The 23,078-nt window shown below is 48.8% G+C and overlaps 2 protein-coding genes across 5 annotated transcripts; both read left to right on the plus strand.

Annotated features, from left to right (window-relative positions):
* The first annotated feature begins 1,355 nt into the window (after positions 1-1,355).
* Positions 1,356-2,557, plus strand: LOC126068403 (uncharacterized). Its single transcript, XM_049870891.1, has 3 exons — positions 1,356-1,494; positions 1,722-1,885; positions 1,967-2,557. The coding sequence occupies exons 1-3, from the start codon at positions 1,356-1,358 to the stop codon at positions 2,555-2,557; spliced, it is 894 nt and encodes a 297-aa protein (XP_049726848.1).
* FLCN (folliculin) lies at positions 1,780-22,444 on the plus strand. Of its 4 annotated transcripts, none has more exons than XM_049874774.1 (12): positions 1,780-1,959; positions 7,691-7,963; positions 9,231-9,377; positions 10,414-10,635; positions 11,594-11,754; positions 13,469-13,560; positions 15,406-15,593; positions 18,045-18,158; positions 18,901-19,024; positions 20,236-20,367; positions 20,501-20,606; positions 21,181-22,444. In XM_049874774.1, exons 2-12 carry the CDS (start codon positions 7,715-7,717, stop codon positions 21,380-21,382), a joined length of 1,737 nt encoding a protein of 578 aa, XP_049730731.1. In that variant the 5' UTR covers positions 1,780-1,959; positions 7,691-7,714; the 3' UTR covers positions 21,383-22,444. The 4 variants fall into 4 exon arrangements, with proteins under 4 accessions (XP_049730731.1, XP_049730733.1, XP_049730734.1 ...); XM_049874775.1 differs by lacking the exon at positions 1,780-1,959 and adding an exon at positions 3,316-6,152; XM_049874776.1 differs by lacking the exon at positions 10,414-10,635.
* Positions 22,445-23,078: the final 634 nt, after the last annotated feature.

Raw genomic sequence — 23,078 nt, forward strand, 5'->3', positions numbered from 1 at the left:
CAAGTGAGTTGGACAATGTTCTGTTGTGACCCATAAAGTTTGCGTTAGTTAATTTTTAGAAGTAGGTCGTCAGGTCTATTCTCCTACTCTGAGTCTAGAAGCTGTCCTGAAACCATGGATGACCCTGTTGGTGTTTGAAATACTGGTGGCATAGCTTACAGCTCAGAGCAGCATACAAGCCACCTCAGCATGACAAACTGACAGACCGGTGGTGGTTAAAAGGAATGCCCAACCTCATAACGTTTTCTTCCCCCATCAATTTCTTTCTTCTATCAGGCCCCATTTTCAACGTAACCTGGAAATTTGAAGGGAGAGTGAGGCTTTACTGTGATCTTTCCCAATACTTCATTACAATCATATTCTGGACACTCGTTACCAGGAAGAAGTTTATGAGCTTTCCTGGAAATTCAAGGTGTCTTTGATCTTTTTGGGGGGCCCTGGTGGCACAGTGGTTAAGCGTTTGGCTGCTAACCAAAGGGTCAGCAGTTGTAATTTACCAGCTGCTCCTTGGAAGCCCTGTGGGGGCAGTTCTACTCTGTCCTACAGGGTCCCTATGGGTAGGAATCAACTTGACTGCAACAGGTTTGGTTTTTTTGGTTGTTCTTTTTCTGTAGTGCCTCTTAGTCTTTATCAAGAAACTCTAGTACCCATGACTTCAGAAGTATTTAACCCAGAAACAGAGCTCTGTGGACCCCATTACAATATGCACTAATGGTTCAAAATTAATTATGAGATAGCCAGACAGAACAGCCTGGATCCTGCTTCTGACCTCTGGTTCTTGGGACATGAGCCAGCATCCTGCAGTCTTACCTGCAGATTTTGAGATTCACCAGTGCCCACGCATCAGTCAGTTTGTTGTTCTGTGGGGGCTTATGCGTTGCTGTGATGCTGGAAGCTATGCCACCTATATTCAAATACCAGCAGGGTCATCCACTGTGGACAGGTTTCAGCTAACCTTCCAGGCTAAGACGGACCAGGAAGAAGGACCCAGCGGTCTGCTTCTGAAAAGAATTAGCCAGTGAAAATCTTATGAAAAGCAGCAGAGCATTGTCTGATATAGTGCCAGAAGATGAGCCCCTCAGATTGAAAGCCACTCAAAATACGACTGCTGCGACAATTGGCTCAAGCATAACAACGATTTTGAGAATGGTGAAGGACCCGGCAGTCTTTCCTTATGTTGTACATAGGGTCGCTATGAGTCGAAACAGACTGGACAGCACTTAACAACAGACTAGCAGACGCTCAGGTGTTGTGTTTTTCAATAGTGATTATTCAGTAACTGAACTTGGCATTTTGAAAACTCAGCAGCTGCTGGAGAGACCCTGTGTGCACCGTGAGCGGCGTGTGGCGCGCACATGCGCACTCCTACCCCGCCCCAAGGATTGACAACACGGGCCTCCAAATCGCAGGGCACGTCGCTCTCCGGCAGGGTGCCAGCCTGCGAGGGCCACCCTCCTAGTGCGGGGAGAAGGCGGAGTCAGCGCGGAGCTAAACGTGATGGCAGTGTTACAACGCTGAAGCTTCTTCCTGTTTCTCTTTCTCTTCGTTATGGATCAGAAGTCTTAAGCTGACTATACGTACCTCAGATCTCTTTATAACAAATTGTCCTTTCAGGTACACATGCACACCCCGCCCCCGCGAGATAGCTTCCTTTCATAGCCCGCGTCCCCCGCCGGCGTGGTCGGAACCATTCTGTACTTTTCGCGGGGGGTGGCGGACAGGGGCGGCGGCGGCGAAGAAGGGTGGCGGGCGGCTGCTTCGGACCTCCGGCCGGACTCGAGGTTGCCAGTCCTCTGAAGCTTTGTGCGGGGCCCAGCGCGGCCAGGCTTTCCTCAGGGCGGAGGGCGCTCGGCCTGCCCCTACTCCGCCCACCCCCACGGAACTGGTGAATGGCGTTGCCCGGTCAAGTCAGGCGCTTCTGTCTCCTGTGGGGCGGTGCTGAGCTGCCACGGGACCCAGGTGAGAGGCTGGGTCGGGGGCTGGGGGGGTCCGGGGACGCGGCTGGACCCGGGAGAGGGGGCTGGGCCGGGGTCGTGGACGTCGAGGGCCGCGGCGGGACCCGGGCTGGGCCGTGGGGGCTGGGGGCCGCGGCGGGACCCGGGAGAGGGGGCCGGGCTGGGCCGTGGGGGCCGGGGGCCGCGGCGGGACCCGGGAGAGGAGGCCGGGCTGGGCCGTGGGGGCCGGGGTCCGCGGCGGGACCCGGGAGAGGGGGCCGGGCTGGGCCGTGGGGGCCGGGGGCTGCGGCGGGACCCGAGAGAGGGAGCCGGGCTGGGCCGTGGGGGCCGGGGGCCGCGGCGGGACCCGGGAGAGGGGGCTGGGCTGGGCTGGGCTGGGCCGTGGGGGCTGGGGCCGCGGCGGGACCCAGGCGAGGGGCCGGGCCAAGCGTGTGGGGCCAGGTGAAGGCCGCCTGCCTGCTGGGAGGGGGAAGGACCGCGGGGCGGGTTGCCTGGGGCCAAGAGGGAAGGATGGGATGGGATCTATGTCTGGGGTCGGAGGAGGGGCACGAGGCTCTGGTTCCCTAGACAGCGCGGCGTGGGGTTTAACAGTGGGTGTGTGACAGGGCCCGAGGGAATGGGAATCGTTGCTCTCAAGTACTCAGCTCTCCCGCTGGACAGACCCTGAGCGCGGTGCTGTGCTTGCGTTACCTGAATGTAACCCCTTTCTAGCGCCTGGTGAGGGGATGTGGGATTATCCCCACATCGCCCTTGGGGAACCTGAGGCCCAGAGCCATGGCTAACTTCTCTAGTCAGTCAGAGGCAGACTTGGGATTCGAACTGTGATTGTCTGCCCCCAAAACCCCGGGCTTTTTCCTAGAGTCGGAAAGGGAGTTTGGGCTCCAGGAAGGAGGGTTATCTTTTTACTTTACTGAAGAAAAGAACCGGGTGATAGGGGTCGGAGGGGCTGCAAGGGGAGAGCGTTAGCTGAGGCAGGTTTGCAGGTGTAGAAGGGGCGCGAGCCCTGGTGGAGAGAAGGATCGGTTGTGTAAAGCCAGGAGAGGTCAGGGACCTGAGGGGGATGGAGAAACCAGACCTGTCTTCAGGGTTAGCTGAGGGCGCATAGCTGAGTGGATTTTAAGTTGATCTGGGGTTGGTTAGTGATTGGAGTCATAGTGGAAGGGATCTGCCAAGAACCTGTGATACAGAGGGAGGGTGAGATTTGGGATGGGGGAGGGGCAAATCCATGAAGTCCTGGAGTGTACAAATAAGAAATGTGACCTGACTTAAATGCTAGCAAGCAGCTATCTAAGATGCATCAGTTGGTCTCAACCCACCTGGAGCAAAGTAGAATGAAGAACACCAAAGACACAAGGTAACTATGAGCTCAAGAGACAGAAAGGGTGACATAAATCAGACACTACATCAGTCTGAAACCAGAAAAACTAAATGATGCCCGACTATAACCCATGACTGCCCTGAGAGGGAACACGACAGAGAATCCCTGATGGAGCAGGAGAGCAGTGGGATGCAGACTTCCAATTGTTGTAAAAAGACCAAACTTAATGGTCTGACTGAGACTAGAAGGACCCCGGAGGTCATGGTCCCCAGACCTTCTGTTGGCCCAAGACTGGAACCATTCCCAAAGCCAACTCTTGAGGCAGGGATTGGATTGGACTATAAGACAGAAAATGATACTGTTGAGGAGTGATCTTCTTGGCTCAAGTAGACACGTGAGACTATGTGGGCAGTTCCTGTATGGCGGGAAGATGAGAAGGCAGAGGGGGACAGAAGCTGGCTGAATGGACACAGGGAATACAGGGTAGAGAGGAGGAGTGTGCTGACTCATTAGGGAGGGAGCAACTAGGAGTACATGGCAAGGTGTATATAAATTTTTGTATGAGAGACTGACTTGATTTGTAAACTTTCACTTAGATCACAATAAAAAAAAAAAAGAAATGTGATCTGAGCTTAACACCGCCCCCCCTCCCCATCAGGATCATTGATCTATTTTCATTTAATTTTGCCTACCCCCGCCTAGATTTTGCCTTCCCTCTGGTTTAGGGGAAAGTGGGTGTCATGATTCTTTTTCTCCCAGGCCTGCATTCTGAGAGCCTTCTGACAAAGCTAATAGGCCTATATGGGTGTCCTTCAGGGCAGAGTAGATGGGCAACTTCTTCTAGTTTGGTGGGTGTTAGTGGTATCCTTTTCACCTGAAAAGAATGTGGAGCCCAGGGATTGGTTTGTTGCAGATGAAGGTCCAAACTGGTCAGTTCCAGCCACCTGAGGCAGAGGGCGAGGAGGAGCTTGCTGAAAGGAGGTACTGGTTCTCTGGCCCTTGGACACCTGGCACCACCCATTGGTATCTAGTTAGGTTGGCAGGAGGGCCTCCGTGTTGCAGCAGAGAAAGGCCATGGCCAATTTAGTGCTGGAGGCACTAGATCACCAACATTGTCATTGAGCCGTTGAGTAATAGTGGCATGTGACAGTGTTTCCTCTTCTAGTGTCTTATATCAAGGAGTTGTGTAAACAGAAGCCTAGGTGATGTCAGTAGAAGTAGTAGAGCCACAGTGTGAGTGAGTGTGAGCTGAAAGTAATCCCTGTGGACCTTTTCCACCTTGTTCTTACTAAAATCCCAAGCACTGACTTAGGGTCCTCTGTGGGAGATGAGTCTGATGCTCATGACTGGTGAAGTACCATTGTGATACCTCATTTATTTGCAAAGTACTTTCATTTACTGTCTAATCCAAATGGTCCTATGAATAGGTCCAGGGCGTAGGCTACGACATGGCTGCGGGGGCGGGTGAGGGATGAGTGCAGAGAGCACTGTCGGGTCCATGGACTTAGCCAGTGTGTGAGGGGAAGGTGGACAGGAAGCCTGTCTCTTTCAGGTGCCTGAATACTTGGTTTGACTATAATGTTGAAGGGATTGTCAGGCAGGGAAAGATTTTTGCCTCTTCCTTGGGTTCTGGAAAGCTTATTGAAGAGATGTTAGGTGTACTCAGAAGCCAGTTTGAGAAGCATTGGACTGGAGCAGCTATTTCAGCTGTTGTAGCCAGAATGGAAGGAGTGGGTATTAGCTATCTACGTTTCTTCTCCATAGCGATTAAAACCCCCAGTCTAATGAACCTATGGATGTAGTGTTTGCTCATCTGATAGCATAACAGTTAAGTGCTCAGATGCTAACCAAAAGGTTGGCTGTTCGAACCCACCCAGAAGTTCCACAGGATAAAGATCTGGCAGTCTGCCCCTGTAAAGATTATAGCCAAGAAAAACCCTATCGGGCAGTTTTATTCAATCACATGGGGCCATTGAGTTGAAAATCGACCTGAGGATGCCCAACATATGCTGCTTAAGGAATCCCTGGGTGGCGCAGATGATTAAGCGCTCAATTACTATCCAAAAGGCTGACAGTTTGAACCCACCCAGAGGCACCTTGGAAGGCAGGTTGAAAACCCTGTGGAGCAGTTCTACTCTGTGCACGTGGGATTGCTGTCAGTTGGAATTGGCAAGCAAAAGTGAATAGAGCTATAAAGATCATTGCTCTTTTTAGAATTAGCTCTGAATTCTTTTTCTTTCCTAGCAAATGTCAGGTTTTTCAACTGTGGTTGCCATGTGTCATGGGTTGAATTGTGTTCCCCCCCAAAATATGTGTCGACTTGGCTAGGCCATGATTTCCAGTATTGTCTGATTGTCTCCCATTTTGCCATCTGATATGATTTTCCTACGTGTTGTAAATCCTATCTCTATGATGTTAATGAGGCAGGATTAGAGGTAGTTACGTTAATTGACTACGTGCTGCTTTCAGGACTCAATCTACAAGATTAGGTTGTGCCTTAAACCAGTCTCTTTTGAGATATAAAAGAAGCTAGCAGAGAGACATGGGGACCCCATACCACCAAGAAACAACAGTCAGGAGAATAGCGCGTCCTTTCAACCCCAGGGTCCCTGCACTGGGAAGCTCCTAGACCAGGGGAAGATTGATGACAAGGACTTTCCGACAGAAAGCCTTCCCCTGGAGTTGGCACCCACAATTTGGATTTGTAGCCTCTTAAACTGTGAGAGAATGAATTTCTGTTTGTTAAAACCATCCACTTATGGTATTTCTGTTATAGCAGCACTAGATAGCTGAGACGCCATGTCTGGCTCATTTGGAAATGGCCTTGTACACTGTGGCCTAGGGAGAGTGGTAGAAGTGCAATTCTGCTAAATAACAAGGTCAGTATTGATGCTTTGAGATAGGTGAAAATTGACTACGTGCTGCTTTCATGTGGATATTTTGCTGAAATGATTTTTTTAAAAAAAGTTGTGCTAAAATACATACAACATTAATTTGCCATCTTTAACTATTCTTAAGTGTACCATTCAGTGGCATTGATTATATTCACAATGTTGTACAACCTTCAGCATTATCTATTTCCCAAACTTCTTTTTACCCCAAATAGAAACTCTACCCATTAACCAGTAACTCCCCATCCCCTTTTCCTGGTAACCTAGTAATGCCCCTGGCAACTTCTTATCTACTTTCTGTCTCTATAGATTTGCCTACATTTACTTCTCTTTCCTTTGTGCCCCTCTCAAAGAAGGCTCCTCCTGTTCACTTTGACCCAGTTCCCATGAGGCTTTCCCTTATTCCACCAACTACCTGTACATCGCTCTACAGGGGCTATCTACTCCTCCCTGTCTACTCCTCCTCAGAACACTGCTCTCTGGGTCTCTAGGATGGTATTTTGAGTTTACCTTCTGCCTCCTGGCTGGTCCTCTCCCTCTGACCCATGCTTCATCCCTCGGCGCCCTCTGCCGGCTCTGCTTTGAAAATGCAGTCACAACATGACTACTCTCCAAGTGGTGTGAGCACCTTGGCTTTTTCCCTGCTTCCACCTCCTCCTCAACCATATTCTCTTTTCTGTACAGTAGCCAGAATGATCCTTTTCAAATATATTTCAGAGTTTATGTCTCATGTCCTCATAAAATCAGCTTCCTTGTAGCTACCTGCTCTCATATCTTGCTCCCATCACTCCTTCCCAGACACACTCAGGCCCCCCAGTCATGCCCCACCTGAGACCTGGCACCATGCACTAGGTTCTGTGCCTCTACCAGGGTGTCCTCCCTATGGCCCCCTGCTTCCCTCAGCTCTCGCTTAGGGTGCGATTCTAAGGGGTCCTTCCTCTATGGCACTCTCTCCCACTGCCTCTGGTAACACTGTCTTGCGTCCTGCTTTGCTTTCTTTGTACACTTGTTCCCACATGACATTAAGCAGCTTTTCCTGTGTCCCTCCCCTAGAAGACAGGCTTTATGGGTGAATCCGTATCGCCCAACACCCCTGCACACGGTGGTCACTAAGTATTTACTGGACACATGAACTGTCTCCTTGGAACTCCTGTGGTATTTCATTGTGTTGCTCCAATGGTATTTGTCGTGTCTTGCTACATTTCCTTGTCATTCTCGTGTGTGTTCTCCTCTACTGTTTCCTCCATAGCGCTCGTACTAAAGATTCCTTTTGTGGTGGTACCATTTCCTTCTTGTTTGCTTGGAACTTGCTTGGGCAAGGGCAAGTCTCTTTGTTCCCCTGCACCTGATATGGTACTGGCATAAGGTCAGGGCTCGGGGAACACTGGCTGGGTGTGCAGCTCACCTCTATGGGGCTAGGAGCCCATTGGCAGTAGGGCTGACTTGCCCACGATGCCTCCTAGTCCCCGTGCACCAATGTCAGAACGTTTGTGGCCAGCTGACGGCGCCCCTTGCTTCCCCTGCAGGCCGTGTGCCGGTTCCCAGGCACCATGAATGCCATCGTTGCGCTCTGTCACTTCTGTGAGCTGCATGGCCCCCGCACTCTCTTTTGTACCGAAGTCCTACACGCCCCACTTCCCCAAGGGGCCGGGAGCGGGGACAGCTCTGGCCAGGGTGAGCAGGCTGAGGATGAAGAAGGTGGCATTCAGATGAGCAGTCGCATCCGCTCCCACAGCCCAGCGGAAGGGGCCAGTGCGGAAGCCAGCAGCCCAGGGCCCAAAAAGTCTGACATGTGTGAGGTGAGTGTCTTCTGGGTCCCCAGAGCTCCTGCTTTGTGGGGGGTGTTGTACTTGTGCTGCTGCTTCTACCATCCTGGGATAGGGTACATGATCAGCGGAAAGTGCTGCAGAGGAGGGACAAACCAGAGACCCAGTGCCAGAAGCAGTGTGAGGCCCGATGGAGTGATGAGCGTGCTCCTCAGGCACAGACCAGGCACACTCAGTGGGCGTTTTCATGTGCAGTTCATGCCTTGTGCCCGACCTCACTCTGATTCCTGAAGGCCAGTGTCCTTGGTTAGAGCAGCCCCACTGGGGCTCTCTTGGTGTCACCACGTGAGATCTGAGAAGTAAAGTGTCAGTTCCCCGGAGAGGTGCTTCTGAGTGCATAGGACCTGGTAGAGCCCAGGATCCGGGTAATGTTGGACCTGTCACTGCCGTGTGAAGTGGGACCTAGCGTGTTTTGCAGATACCCAGATCCCAAGATGGAATCCAACGTGCAGGAGATTGATTGGCGGGGACACCTGTGAGGTGTAGGGTAGGAGGAGCAAGGAGGGAGGGCTAGGCAGGAAGGGACTTGAGTGGGTCTGGCCAGGCCCTTGGAGGGGCCTTGAGCACAGCTGCCCATTAGAGGGGCCCACATCTTGCGGGAAGGGCTCATCTTGGTGCCCCCTGGTGCTTGGCCCTTGGGTGGGGCAGCCCGCAGGGGCAGCAGAATGCTAGCTCCTCCGACAGTGCTGGGCCGTCAGTCTGTTGCCTCCCTGCAGCAGGCAATGCAAGTGGTGTGTCTGCGGGCATCTTCTGTGTGCTTTGCTTGACCCCTTGCTGTGGCCTGAGGGCCTGCCAGGTGTTTGTGTCAGGACCAATGGCGGGATGGGTCCCATCACTCGAAAGAGGTTCACAGCAGGGTATGGCCCAGCCCTGCCACTCGCCAGCTCTGTGACTCTGGGCTGGCCGCTCAGCATCTAGGAGTCTCAGTTTCCACTTCTGCGAAATGGGGATTCTCACTATGTTTATCTCAGGGTTGTACCTTGAATTAGGTGAGATAAAGTATGCAAAGCTCTTATCACAAGTGCTCAGTAAACATTGTTACTAATAACCTGTGGCAACCTATCTCCTCAGCATTTAAATCCTCAGATAAGTGTAAATCTAAAAAAAAAAAAAAAAAATAGAAGTCAGTTATTTTTGTACAAAAATAGGTTGAGTTTTCTAAATTCAGATTTGCGTAACAGTAAAGGGGTTTGTTGCCAGTTTTCCGACTAACTGGTTTTCTTTTCCTTCTCATGGGCAGGGGTGCCGATCCCTTGCCGTGGGGCATCCAGGGTACATCAGCCACGACAAGGAAACCTCCATTAAATATGTCAGCCATCAGCATCCCAACCATCCCCAGCTCTTCAGCATTGTCCGCCAGGCCTGCGTTCGGAGCCTGAGCTGTGAGGTCAGCATCTTTGATATGGGAGACTGTCTGTGTAGGATTCTCATATGTTCCCCAGTTGAAAGACGCCCTCAGCAAGTTCAGGGGTTTAAGTTAGTTTAGGTCAGTGCCTGTTGCAGAGTACAGACTGAGTCAGTTCTCCAGATCCTCTGAGAATAAGTCCTGTGAGAGTCTTAGGGTTTCTGGATGGTTGCTGATTTTTCACATTAAGCACCAAACTTTTATTATGAGATGTGATTCTAAGATATGGAATATTTCTAGGGTATGTATTTCACTATATGAAGCATCACCTTTTGTAAAGGCTTGATCCTCATAAGCCCCAGTGGTCATCATGGGCCCTCAGGTCCTAGTGAAGAGTGTCAGTTAGTTTGTGCCAGAACTGCATTGCTCCTGGTGTGGAGTTTGAGTCTTAGCGTTTATGGACTGTATTTGTCTGTTTGCCATAAAGAATTCATAATTATGTTACTCAGATTTCCTGTCCCTGGTGTTCACTTGATTAAACAGATTCTGCCCCCTTGCTACCAGTTATTTATTGTGGCCGTGTGCTTGCCTTCAGCTGTTTTCCTCCTTTTAATTTCCTGCTGCTTAATGTGCTAGAAGGCAGATACCATGTGTTAGAATTGTGTGTGAAAGTGTCATGACGGAGGGGCTTTTAACAGTTCTGTCCTAAAAATAAAGTATGTAAACTTTATTATATATACTGTGTAGTAGCTCTTTTGACCTTCTTTTTTTAGGTATACTCCAAGTGGGCAAATTTGAGCCTAGGGTAGATGTAATATTTGTATAGTAATTTTTTTGACTCAAGGTAGAAAGAACGAACCTATTTTAATTGCATTTCATGATAACAAATGTAATAGGTCTTCAGAAAGTGATCCCAGGTGCAGATGAATGCAAAATTACCCCTTCCCTCCTTCCCTCCCCACTCTGCCTGACAATTCATGCTGGCTAATTACTGCAGAGAGAAGTCTGAGGAGGTGGGTGAGACTCTGCTCCTGAAGCAAGGGAGGCGTGCTGCCTCACATAGCTGCGCCCTTTCCAGGTCTGCCCTGGCCGCGAAGGCCCCATCTTCTTTGGGGACGAGCAGCACGGTTTTGTGTTTAGCCACACCTTCTTTATCAAAGACAGCCTGGCCAGGGGCTTCCAGCGCTGGTACAGCATCATTGCCATCATGATGGATCGCATCTATCTCATCAACTCCTGGCCCTTCCTGCTCGGGAAGATCCGTGGGGTCATCGATGAGCTCCAGGGCAAGGCCCTCAAGGTAATGCCGAGGAATGTGGGGCCTGCTGGAGTGGAGGCTGAGCAGTGAGCTTCTCTCTGCTCTGGAGCAGTGTGTGTGGCCCAGCCAGTTCTGTTTGCACTGATCCTGGGCTTCTGCTCTGTCTGAGTCATCCTTTCTTGGCTTCAGAGTTGGGGGTACATATGATAAATCCCCAGTTACTCAGCCCCCGCTTGCTGTCTTTGTCTCTCTTGCACCCACTGTTATCCTGGCTCTTGTTCATCTCTGGTTTCTTTACTGCCAGTGGCATTGAGACCCAGGTTTCAGCCCTGGTTTCTGAGCCTGCTCACTCTGCCGTTCCTTCCAGAAGTCTGTCTGTTCATCGTGTTGTGGATCAGCTCCTAATCAGACCTCCAGTTGTGGCATTGCCTTTGTCAGGATAGACCGCTCTGGTCTTTGGGTGGATGGCCCTCAAATCTCAGTAGATTAAAACCACAAGGGTTTGCTTCTTGCTTATGCCGTGTGTTGCAGGATGCAGGGGGAACAGCTTATTGTAACCACCGGGGCAGACAGGGCAGCAGCTGACTGGAATGCTGCTCGTTTGCCCTGCTGGCGGGAATAGAGTACCAGAGGGCCTTGCTCTCTCTCACCACATTGGCCAGAACTAGTCACATGCCTCACCATGTAGGGAAATCCTCCCTGTGCCTAGAAGAGGGGACTGGAAATGTTTGGAGAAGAGCACTGATGACCACCTAAGCATGCTGTCTGCCCAACTGCCCATTATATGTCTAAGGAGTCAGTTGTAGGAGAGAGTACGGGAGAAGGTCTCCATTGGTTCCTCTCTCAAGTGGCCTTTACTCTAGCTGGAGAAGCAAAACAATTCTGGTGGCAGTTTCTGTAACCTGCACCAAGAGCGGTAGGATTCATGAAGTTGGCTGTGAGTTAGTAGTAACCTTGGCTGCCTAGTTTTGCTCTGATAAGGAGCAAATTTGCATTTCAGGTGTTTGAGGCGGAACAGTTTGGATGCCCACAGCGCGCCCAGAGGATGAACACAGCTTTTACACCATTCCTGCACCAAAGGAATGGCAATGCAGCCCGTTCGCTGACATCTTTGACTAGTGATGACAACTTGTGGGCGTGTCTTCATACCTCCTTTGCTTGGTAATGGGATTTGCAACTGCTAGAATGAGGGCAATAATGTGTTGTTTGGATAGGGCTACAAATTTGGTAGAATTAAAGCAGGGAGTGCAACAGTCCCTGCATGAGTTCCTTTCATTGTTTTGGTGGAGGAGCTCTGGGTACAAAACTGTTAGGCAATGAACAAGCCCTTTTTCCTTTCCCCTAGGCTTTCTCCTTTGTTTTATGGAAAACTTAGGTAGATGGCCCTCACTTCCCAACGATATAAAAGAAATGATGCTCCCATTCCAAGACTAATGATTCCTACCTCTTCTTAAGAACAACAGTAACCATTTCTTTCACTTCTGTGGGTCAGAAATTCGAGAGTGGCAGAGCTGGATAGTTCTGGCAGGGACGTCTCAGGGTGCTTTGATGGCCAGGGTTGCAGCCATCTGGAGATTCAAATGGAGGCTCCACTTCTTAAGGTCCACTCATGGGGCTGGCAAGCTTGCCCTGGCTGCTCTGTCCCTCATCACGCGGATGTGGGAGCAACCCCCCCGCCCCGAGCCAGTGACCCAAGAGAGAGCAAGGCAGAGCATGACCTGGCCCCGGAAGTCACTCACTGCTCACTAGAAGTGTGTCACTAAGTCCAGCACACAGCCATGAGGAGGGGATTAGGCTTTATCTTCTGAAGGGAGGAGAGCCAAAGAATTTGTGCACGTACTTTAAAGTGTCCAAGAATTTGTGGACATACTTGAAAGCCACCACAGTCTGTCCTCTGACGACAAATTGTTTATACTCCTCCCGCATGCAAAATAGATTCACTCCCCCAAAGTCTTCTTCCTTTGCCAAAACCAAACCCGTTGCCATCAAGCAACGCTATAGGACAGAGTAGAACTGCCCCATGGGGTTTCCAAGAAGCTGCTGGTGGATTTGAACTGCTGACTTTTTGTTGGCAGCCAAGCTCTTAACCACTGTGCCACCAGGGCTCCCCTTCCTTTGCAGCCTCCCCTTAAAGTCTAGAGTCCTGTTATCTCCACCAGGTCCTGGTGTGGAAGGGGTTCCTTCACTACAGACAGTGGAACACAGCTCCTGAGGGCCTGGGAGCTAAAGAGAAAAATGATCTCCTTCCCACCTACCCAATATACAGTTCCTCTGGTCTTTTTAAATGTATAAGGGAAATATTTTCAAACCTACCCAAAGTAGAATAAATGGTACAATTTCTTGAACTACCTACATGTTCCTATCACCAGCTTTAGCAGTTACCAACACTCTGCTGCTTTCTCATTTATCCTCCCACTTTTTTTTTCCCAGAGTATTTTTTAAAGCAAATCTTAATTATATCATTTCAAACATAAATATAACCATGATAACGTTATCATATCCAACAAAATGACAGTAATTTAGTGTCATCCAGTACCCAATCCATGTTCAGTTTTCTCTTTTTGTCTCAAGAGTGACTTTTGAATAGGGGTCAGAACAACTCCCACACATTGCTTAGGTTGTTATGTCACACAAGCCTCTCTCAGACTGGAAGAGGGTCTCCTGCTCCCCTCTCCTCCTTTTTTCCCTTGCCTTTTATTGAAGGGCCTGGGTCATTTGTCTTGTAGAACTGCTTGTGTCCCCATGGTGGTGTTCAGCATATTCCTTTATCCCCATATTCCCTGTAAACTGGTAGTTAGATCAAGAAGCTTGATCCATTTCAGGTTCAGGTTTTCTTTTGGCAAAATGGCTCCATAGCTGCCACTGTGCTTTACAGGCTCTTGAAAGCGTGTGGCAGCCGGCTGACCGAGAAGCTGCTGGAAGGTGCGCCAACTGAGGACACACTGGTCCAGATGGAGAAGCTTGCCGGTGAGGCTTAGAGGGGCTTGTGCTGGGAGTCTTTGCCCTGCAGTGGTGCCGGGGTTGTCCTTGTTCCAGCCACATAGCCACTGGGTTCTGACCCGTCCTGCAGGAGCGCTGATGCAGGGAAACGTGGCTCTGCGTAGCCCAGGATGAGCTCTGGTTAAGCTCACTGTTTAATCTTGGTGTCTTTATTGTGAGTCCCTGTCTCATACTCTTGGACATGTGAAAGAATCTCTTTCCAGGCAGATGGGAAAATCCACTACCAGGGCTGTCAGTCTCTGGAAGGAGCCCTGGTGACACAGTGGTTAAAGTGCTTGGCTGCTAACCACAAAAGGTTGGTGGTTCAAACCCACCAGCTGCTCCACGAGAGAAAGATGTGGCAGCCTGCTTCTGTAAAGATTCACAGCCTTGGAAACCCTATGGGGCAGTTCTGTTGCTGTCCTACAGGGTTGCTGTGAGTTAGAATCTACGTGACAGCTGTGGGGTTTTTTTTTTTTTTCCCTTGTTTTTTTGTCTAAGAAAGGAAGTGAATATAGAAAGCCCTCCTTGTTCCTATTTTATGTGGATTAGCTTTTGCAAATAGTCTCTCATTCTTTGCTTTTTAGCAAATACAATGTTATACTTCAGTTGGACCCAGGTTTTCCATCAAGAAGATTGATTCCCAAACCTGCCCTGCCCCGGATTCATGCATCAGAATCTCCACGCCTGTTGTTCAGGGTCCTGTGTGTTTGAGGAGCTGCCCAAGGGCTTCTGCTGTACCTTGGCACCAGCCCAGGACCCTCTGACCTGGATTCTGTGCTTTCTATTGGGGAGATTTGATCTTTGGGGATCTAGATCCACGGGTCTCAGCTATGGGGCTGGATAAATCAGACTTGTAATGCATGTAGCAGGTAGTTTGTTACAAATAGTGTGCATGCTACAGTTTGTGAGCAGTTTAACTTTTTAATAAGTAAGAGGTGTTTCAAGGTGATAACCTGTAGTCAAGGTACTTGCACATGTTTGCATTCAAACAAGCTTTCCTGAGTGGAGGAAAAGGTAATAGAGTGTTGACTAGAGCCGACTGTGCTTAGAAAAGACAAAACCTCACAGTCCACCTTCACATCTTTGTGGGAGTTCTACCCTAGGATCACTCATCACTGTAGTGATTACAAATTTCTAGTACGGTGGCGATGGCAAGGATGGTTTCCCGGTCAGTCAAGTCTATGAGAGCTTTTAGGAAAGGTGGAAATGTCAGGGTGTGTTTTGGTCATGAAGGAGGTGAAAATTGGGGTGTGGAGCCGCACTCTGAAGTCAAACCAGCCTCGCTCCAATCTCGGCTTGGCATGCAGTGGCAGTGTGCAGGCAAGGTCCCTCCCTCTGGGCCAGCTGTCTCATTTGTGATGTGAAATGGAGATGTATTCACTTGTGGGGGGTGGTGCCATGAAGATGAACTAAAATAACAAATATTTTTTCGTCTGTAAAATGGGGATAATAGTACTGACCTCAGGACTATTAACAGGATTCAATGAAATAATGTACATAAAGCCCTTAGAAAAGCACCTAGGAGAGGAAGTATTCAATAAATGGAAACTTTTGTGTTCATCATTGCTTTGAAATTTCCCCACAACAGTGAACAGCTTGCTTCTTTCAAGCGAGTGCTTCAAAAACCTAGGGCGCAGCACCAGGCCAAATGAACAGTGAACCGAGCCTCTCCCTTCTCCAGAGTGCCCAAGGCTATAGCTTCATGTGCCAACTTGCTAGAACCAGAAGTCAGTAACAACTGGCCCAGGCCCCCCAGAGTGCCTGGGGCTGGCCTGGTGGTGTGAGACACAGAACAGCATGTTCTGTAACTGCCTGTCCTCTGGCTTGCAGATTTAGAAGAGGAATCAGAAAGCTGGGACAACTCTGAGGCTGAAGAGGAGAAGACCCTTGTGTTCTCCGAAGGTACAGAAGGGCAGGAGCGGACCAAATGCCCAACAGACTTGTCCTCACTCTCAGACTGTGGAAGCTGGCAGCCTCGGAAGCTGCCAGTCTTTAAGTCACTTCGGCACATGAGACAGGTAGGTGGCAGGGGAGCAGAGCCCCATCAGGAACTCAAGGAGAAGAACCCAGTCTTCTCTTCCCGGCTCATCTCCATCCAACACTTGGCCCTTTGGGCCCATCAGTTTTAAAACCTAGCAAGGGGTAGTTGGTTAGGAGTAACAAAAAACCTTCTGGATGTGGGCTGAAGAAGGTGAGGGCATCTGGGGCATTTGAACCACAGGTAAGGGTTCCTCTTTTTATGATTGTCCAGACATGGACCAGTACTGTGAAATTTGCCTCCAAAAATGGAGGGTGCTGAGAGACCAAAGAAAGAAGCAGGCAACTCCAGTGTGGCAGCAAAGGAGCGTGTTAAGGAGACTTACATACAAGGCAGTAGTCCCTGGTGGCCAAAGGACCAAGGCAGATCTCCACACATGTGGTGGAAGGCCAGAGGTTTTATAGTGGTGGTGAACAGTAGTGACTGTATGCTGGGGGCTTACGTGAGAATGCAAATTATAGTGAAATAGCAGACCATATGGGGGTACCCATGTTCAGCCCCACGAAGCCTTTTTCCCCTTCAGCCCTCCCCCCAAGGGCAGCTCTTACAATCAGGCACGCTTTCTCACTTGTGCTGCTCCCCGTCTTGTGCTGTAGTGTTAGAGACCTGTTCCTGCCCCACTGGGAACAGATATAGAAGTGGGGTTGTCCACATGCCGTATGGTGCCTGTGTTTCTTGCAAGAGACAGTTACTGTGTGCCGAGAACAGGGGGAGGGGTTCTCTGATAAGAAGAAGGAACTGGGAGAGAGAAGGCAACTCAATTCCCAGCCTCCTTATCAGAGAATGTTCTGGGTCCAAGACCTTTGCTTAGACATCTTGAATGAGAGGCGTAGAGGCAGACCATTCCCACTGCAATGATGATGTAGGTGTTATTCTTCAGAGAAAGGGCATGATGGTTGGCTTCTCATGGTCCTTTCTAATCTCGTCATTCTAGAACCTTCTAAAAGTATTGAACCACAGTATTATTGGCTAATGAACCCTGGTTGTGCAGTGGTTGGGTGCTAGTCTGCTAACTGAAAGGCCGCAGTTCAGACCCACCCAGTGGCTCCATAGAAGAAGAGACCTCGTGATCTGTTTCTGTAAAGATTACAGCCTAGAAAACCCTACGGGGCAGCTCTACTCTGTCATATTGGGTAGCTATGAATTGAAAATCGACTCGACTGCACCAGACAACATTACCAGCTTGCATGCAGCCTAGACTGTTGCAGACTGAAAATGATAGCTATTGTTACAAAAAATTGTAAGTAGTCTGGATGTTCAGCCACAGTCGTTACGGCACATCCACACTCAGGCTGCTGTTAAGTACAAGAATCACATGTGTAAACACCCAGGAGGATGCAGGTGTGTGTGTACGTGCACGCCACAGGCACAGCTGGAGCCTAGGTAGCCACACACACACAGCAATACTGACTGACCGTGGTTATACTGGGCACGCGGCTATAGAGCGGGACACAGCGAGATTATGAGGGCAGTTTCTCTTTTTTTCCTTGGTAACACTTTCCTGTATTTATTTTTACAATGAGCATCAATTTTATCAGAAGATAGTTATCTCTGTTTTGGAAGATGGAGTAATTAAGAAGACTGGGGCTTCTGAATGGAAACCATTCACGAATGAAAATCATGTATTTGGCTGAAATCATCCTTGTTGGGCGTTTACTTGGGTTAAGGTTGGAAGGAATCTTGAGTTCTATGAAAGGTGGCAAGTATTTGGAGGCTTTTGGGATTTCATTAAATGTAGTATTGTAGCCTCTTTTTGTTTTTTAAACCAACATGCCATAGGACAACAGGCTGGACTCTTCAAAAATGCCAGTGTCATGGACGTTGATAAGAGGTGGGGTGGGGAGAGGGACCGTCTTGTACTGAAGAAGAATAAAGACATGACAACCAAAAGCAATCATGATCCCTTGGTGGATCCTGGGTCACAAGATCACAGCTGTAAAGGGCATTGTTAGGAAGCCTGGGCTCTGGAATGGGACTGGATGTTGGATGTGGTTACGTTAGCATTGCATCTCCAGGGGTGGCCATGCATCAGGAGGTGTCCTTACCCAGAGCTGTGATGTCTGCAGCTGCCCTTCAGATGGCTTAGCAAAATAAAGTGTGTTCACAGAGAGAAGGTGAATGTTGCAAAAAGGTAACGACTTTATCTGCTTCAAATTTTTAAAAAAATGAAATTGGGAAAAAAGATATTAATGCGTGCAAGAGCTTTGGAATCAGGTTTTTAGGTGCAAATCCTGGGACTTCTACCACCTGAGCTTTTGTTTTTGGGCAAATCTTTGAGAGGATAAATGCCTTTCTTTCTCATGACCCCATCTTTCTTTTACTGTACAAGAGAAGCTTCTAGAAGAACACATGAATAGCATACCTAACTTTGATTGGAGGAAAAGGACATGTTTCTCTTGTTCATGCATCAAGCACTGAGTTGTCTTTTCAGGTCCTGGGTGCCCCGTCTTTCCGCATGTTGGCCTGGCATGTTCTCATGGGGAACCAGGTTATCTGGAAGAGTAGAGACGTAGACCTTGTCCAGTCAGCTTTTGAAGTTCTTCGGGTAAGAGCATCTTTTTTCTTGTGTGTATTGTGTAGCAGGGCAGTGTTTGCTTAGCAGGTTTAAAAAAAATTCTGACTTTAGGTATGAATGTTGGGTGCTAAGGGCAAAACCTCTTGAAAGGGTTAGTGATGGATCTAAGCTAGACCTCTGTTTTCTCCTCTAATAAAGATAGTGGTCATTGATGGTTTTTATTTCTGGTGGAAGGAAACTGTACTATCCTGGTAGATTGATAACTAACAGCCTAATTCTCAAATCCCACTAAAAGGCCATTGGAGGGGTTTCTGGCTGCCGTTGAAGCAGGCCAGGCCATTGTATTTCTTGCAGAGCGTCCTTGATGGGTGGTGGGGTACAGCTGTAGCAAGCTGTCCCCTCTGATGGGAGAAGTGGACAGCCAAGGTCTAACTGGCTCTGAGTAACATTTAAGTCAGTAGAAAGTGTTTGCCCACCTGCCCAGACCTGTGAGGGTACAAAAATGAATGTGACACAGCCTCTCCACAAGTGTACAATCTCTGTGGGATGGGAAGAGACTGAGACAGTAAAGAACAGAATAGGAATTAACACCACTCAGCACAGTCCGTTTGTGACCAATGCCAAGATGAGAGTTGGCTCTTGGGGTGGGAGGCGTCCCCGTGGGGCTGAGGGCAGAGAAGCTTTGGAGGATTGAGGGGTTTGGAGGTGGAGACAGGTGGGCAGAGGGTGTTTCTGGTTGCTGTTGGTTCTGAGTTGTTCTTGTCCTCTCTAGACCATGCTGCCTGTGGGCTGTGTCCGCATCATCCCTTACAGCAACCAATATGAGGAAGCGTATCGGTGCAACTTCCTGGGGCTCAGCCCACAGGTGCAGATCCCCTCCCATGTACTATCCTCAGGTACGTGTGGTCTTGGTCTGGCCTGATGGGAAAGTCTACAGACTTCAGGCTCAAAAGTGGAATTGGTCCTAGCTGTGGCGTGAGGGGGCTGCCTGCTGGGCCTGGAGGCCGGAGGACCGAAGTTATAGACCCAGCTTTTCCACCGACCTGTGGGAGTCAACCTGGAGCTTCCATCCACTGTGTTCTAGTGCTGGATAGCTGTGGCCTCCACTTTCTGCCTTTAAAATTGGGAATGGGATTGGGGGCGGGGCGGGGGGGAGGTGGGTTTGAATTGTATGGCTGGTGTAGGGGTGGCTTGCTGGGCTCTAATTCTCAGTGGGCAATAGGTTGTACTCCTGGGGGTGGGAGGAAGTGTGTCCATTGACGACAGCATGCACGGCCTGCCAGGGACTGTCATCTTGCCTTCCCAATGTATTGGGAGGGCTAATGTGACCTCTCTGATACTGTATCTCCTGTATGCCACAAGTCTTGTTCTCTCTCATTACTCTCCTGTCATACTTCTTTCCTCTTGGGTTTTTCCTTCGTTTCCTGGACCTTCAGTCTGCCAAGGGCCTTCACTATTTAGTAGTACAGTGGGGCTTGCCCAGCCTGGCTCACGCCCTCAGCACTGATGAACTCAGCTACCACAGACAACAGGTTGCCGGTCATCCCTCTTTTTCTGGTTTGAGGACATCCAGGGGTCAGCCTGGGCACAGGTCCAGCTTTCCTGGGCATGCCTGTGAGGCAATCCCTGTGTTATCATATCCACACAGTGTTCGCAGGCTCAGCTGCAGGGACACGAGGCCCCAAGGGGTGGTGGCTTCTGCTGGGAGTGTTAGAGATGCTCTGAAACCAGGGTCTGGGCAGACGTTCTTTCCCACCACTAGCTGTGTGACTTTGGGCAAGTTACTTCTCTTCATCTGTTTCCCTGTCTATAAAAAGGGGGTAACAGTGGAATCAACCTCATAGGGCTGTTGCATATTAAGTGAATTGTTTATAAAAATATTTATTATAATGTAATATCATTAATAGTTTTACTGGGACAAAAATGAACCCTTACCTCTATTCACAAATAAAATATAAAAGGTTTTAAGTATCAAAACATTAATCTCAGAAGGCTTTGGCCTGGCAGTTTTTCCTGAAGTAATTTGGAGCGGCAGAATGGGGAGAACGTTTTAAGTGGTGGAGAGAAGGGGCACCTAATGGAGTGATGTGCTTTCATGCTGCTGCAGAGTTTGCTGTCATTGTGGAGGTCCACACAGTCCCCCGCTCCAGCCTTTACCCAGTGGGGCCTGAGGATGACCAGTCTCTCAGCAAGTATGAGTTTGTGGTGACTAGTGGGAGCCCTGTGTCTGCAGACCGAGGTGGGTGCCGCTGAGTGGGTTACCTTCCATTAGGGAAGGCTTCTGCCCCAGGAGAGCAGCAGGGAGAGCATTACCCTGCACCTCTCTCCTTGTGTGTCGCTGACTCTTGCTTTGCCTCCACCCCTATTCCCAGTTGGCCCCACCATCCTGAATAAAATCGAAGCTGCTCTGACCAATCAGAATCTGTCTGTGGATGTGGTTGACCAGTGCCTCATCTGCCTGAAGGAAGAGTGGATGAAGTAAGGACACCTCCTTTGCCTCTGAGAGTTTGTCCTTTGCAAGTAAATCAATGTCCCCAAGCCTCAAGTGGCTCCTCTGTAAAATGGGGATGGTTCCTACCTCCAGAGGTTGTTGAGTGTCAAGTAAGGACACTAAGCACATGTAAGTGGTGTCCTCTGATGGAAACTCTGTTATTTTGTGCTTGATTAACTTTAAAAATCTGAAAGAGAAAATGTGCTCCCTTTTTTAAAGCAAATTACTTTATTTGAGTAATTTTTTGGTTAAATTTCTACTAGTCGTACATTGCCCTGATTTCAGATAATACACTGAAGCTTAGGAGTATCCAGTCCCTTCCATGAATTTAAGGGGAACAAATTTTTTTTTTCTGTTAATGCTCTGGTTTTCTTACCCAGGGTTAGACATGATGGGCAAATGAGAGGCCTGTTGGTGTTGAGGTAGGCCTGCTGCTGCCCCCTAGTTCTTGAATTCCGGCTCTACTGGCAGAGTTCCTGCTGGTCTGAAAACCACTTAAGCCCCAGTGACCAGAACTCTTGTGCTGTGGTATCTGAGTGTTTCGTCTTTGGTTTTCTACAGCAAGGTGAAGGTCCTTTTTAAATTCACCAAAGTGGACAGTCGCCCAAAAGAGGACACGCAGAAACTCCTGAGTATCCTTGGGGCGTCGGAGGAAGACAACGTCAAGCTGCTGAAGTTTTGGATGACAGGCTTGAGCAAAACCTACAAGTCGCATCTTATGTCCACAGTCCGGAGCCCCACGGCCTCGGAGTCTCGTAACTGACCCCACAGTGGGAACTTGTCTGCACGCATGCCTTTGGGAAGTGATTGTGACTGTCCTTGCCACCAAGCTTAAAAATAGTTGTAAGTTCTCCTCCAGCTCCACAAGAGGTTTGTCCTTTAGTTTCCGGACTGTTGAGGACAGACCTGTTTCCTAGCAAGAAATGGAAACTATTTGGGCTGAACTTTGTCCCTTGTGGGGTTTGGGCCTCGGGTAATTCTCAGCACCATCCCATAAACTGTCTGAACTGCTGCACCACTCAAGAAGGTTGTGAAGGCTTGTGAGCAGGTGTTCTCTGCTTTTGTACATCTCTGTGAGAGAAGACTGGAAGAGAGACAGGCACTTCGTGCCTTTCAAGAATTTAAATCTCCAAATTCGTAGGAGAAACATGTTGGGCTAATTCTGGCTTGGGTGTTTAGCTGCAATAACATCTTATTTTGAGATTAACATTTGAACCTATCCATTTTGATATTCAGCAAGAGTTTTCCAGTTTTTGTGTGTATATGTTGCTACAGTTGTGAATGTTCAGGACATACTCCTTGGTCATTTTTTAGTGATCTTATTTTGAGTTAGGACTCTGGGAATGGCTTTAGGGGTGCAGTGGATGTTTTCCTCATCTTTGGATCTTCGGAACTCACGTGACTCTATTAACTCTTCTGGCCACACTCCCCTGGGGTTGTCTTTGGGATTCACCAGTAATTTGATGCAGCCGCTGCCGTGCTGAAGTTTTAAGTCAAGTGTTGACTTGCCCAGCTCACTGGACACGGAGTTAAGAAGCCTACCACAGTTTGATTCCATATCACTTTACCCTTTATTGCTTCTTAAAAGATTTATGTTTGGTTACAGTTAACAATTTTCAGAGTTAGGTGATTTAAAGCAATTTCATCATCCGACAGTACATTTTTAATAATTCATGACCTGGAGGGATATTCCAGCAATTTTGCTGATTGTTTCTAGTTTTTTCTTTTCGTTTAATTTATATTTAACATGAAGATTAACTGTATATGATGAGGAATCTCCATAATGAAAAACATTGAAACACAATAAAGATTTATTTTTGTAAAATGTTGACTACATGGTTTTATTGACTTGATACCTAAAATTTACTTCAGCTCAGTTGCAGAAAACCTTAATATGGTTAAGATGACATCAGTGAGTATGAAAGTTGAAGGTGCCTTAGTGATCCTGGACGATCTTCCCAGAGATAGTCTTTTGAGCTAACTTTCAAGTTACTCATTTATTCTGAGTGTCTACAACTGTGTGCTTAAGAGTTTTGTTCAACTTTAGGAAATGTTTGTCCCTTAAAGATATTTAAAAGGTACATCCACCTGAGAAGAAGATGGCTGGAGTATACCTGGGTGATAGTGGCAGTTCTTAAAGTGCAAAAAGTAAGTTTCAGTCACCTACTCAGAGTGGAAGGGGACCCTACAGCCTGCCCGGTTCATGGTTAATGAAAGGAAGAGACGATGCCCACTGTCCTCCTCATCTTCCGGTGTTTTTCTTTTCTTTGTTTTTGTAGTGCGTGACGTTAGATGGGAAAACTCTTGTTCTGCTCAAGTGAGGTTTCTGCCAGTGGTCTGCAGTCTAATGGCTGAATCCACTTGGTAATAAGAGACCAACGTGTTAGCTCTGCATTCGTGTCATAGGAATAAACCAAACCCAGACCCAATGCCGTCGAGTCGATTCCGACTCATAGCGA

The sequence above is a fragment of the Elephas maximus genome, chromosome 2, assembly GCF_024166365.1.
Source record: "Elephas maximus indicus isolate mEleMax1 chromosome 2, mEleMax1 primary haplotype, whole genome shotgun sequence".
NCBI classification, from domain to species: domain Eukaryota; kingdom Metazoa; phylum Chordata; class Mammalia; order Proboscidea; family Elephantidae; genus Elephas; species Elephas maximus.

Bases quoted from the DNA above. Each gene is read 5' to 3' on its own strand.
- LOC126068403 (XM_049870891.1), top strand. From the start codon at position 1,356: ATGCGCACTCCTACCCCGCCCCAAGGATTGACAACACGGGCCTCCAAA. The intron at 1,495-1,721 runs GTGATGGCAGTG...GGTGGCGGACAG, and splicing joins GAGTCAGCGCGGAGCTAAAC to GGGCGGCGGCGGCGAAGAAG. The intron at 1,886-1,966 runs GTGAATGGCGTT...CCCAGGTGAGAG, and splicing joins CGCCCACCCCCACGGAACTG to GCTGGGTCGGGGGCTGGGGG.
- FLCN (XM_049874774.1), top strand. From the start codon at position 7,715: ATGAATGCCATCGTTGCGCTCTGTCACTTCTGTGAGCTGCATGGCCCC. The intron at 13,561-15,405 runs GTGAGGCTTAGA...TCTGGCTTGCAG, and splicing joins CCAGATGGAGAAGCTTGCCG to ATTTAGAAGAGGAATCAGAA. The intron at 20,607-21,180 runs GTAAGGACACCT...GGTTTTCTACAG, and splicing joins CTGAAGGAAGAGTGGATGAA to CAAGGTGAAGGTCCTTTTTA.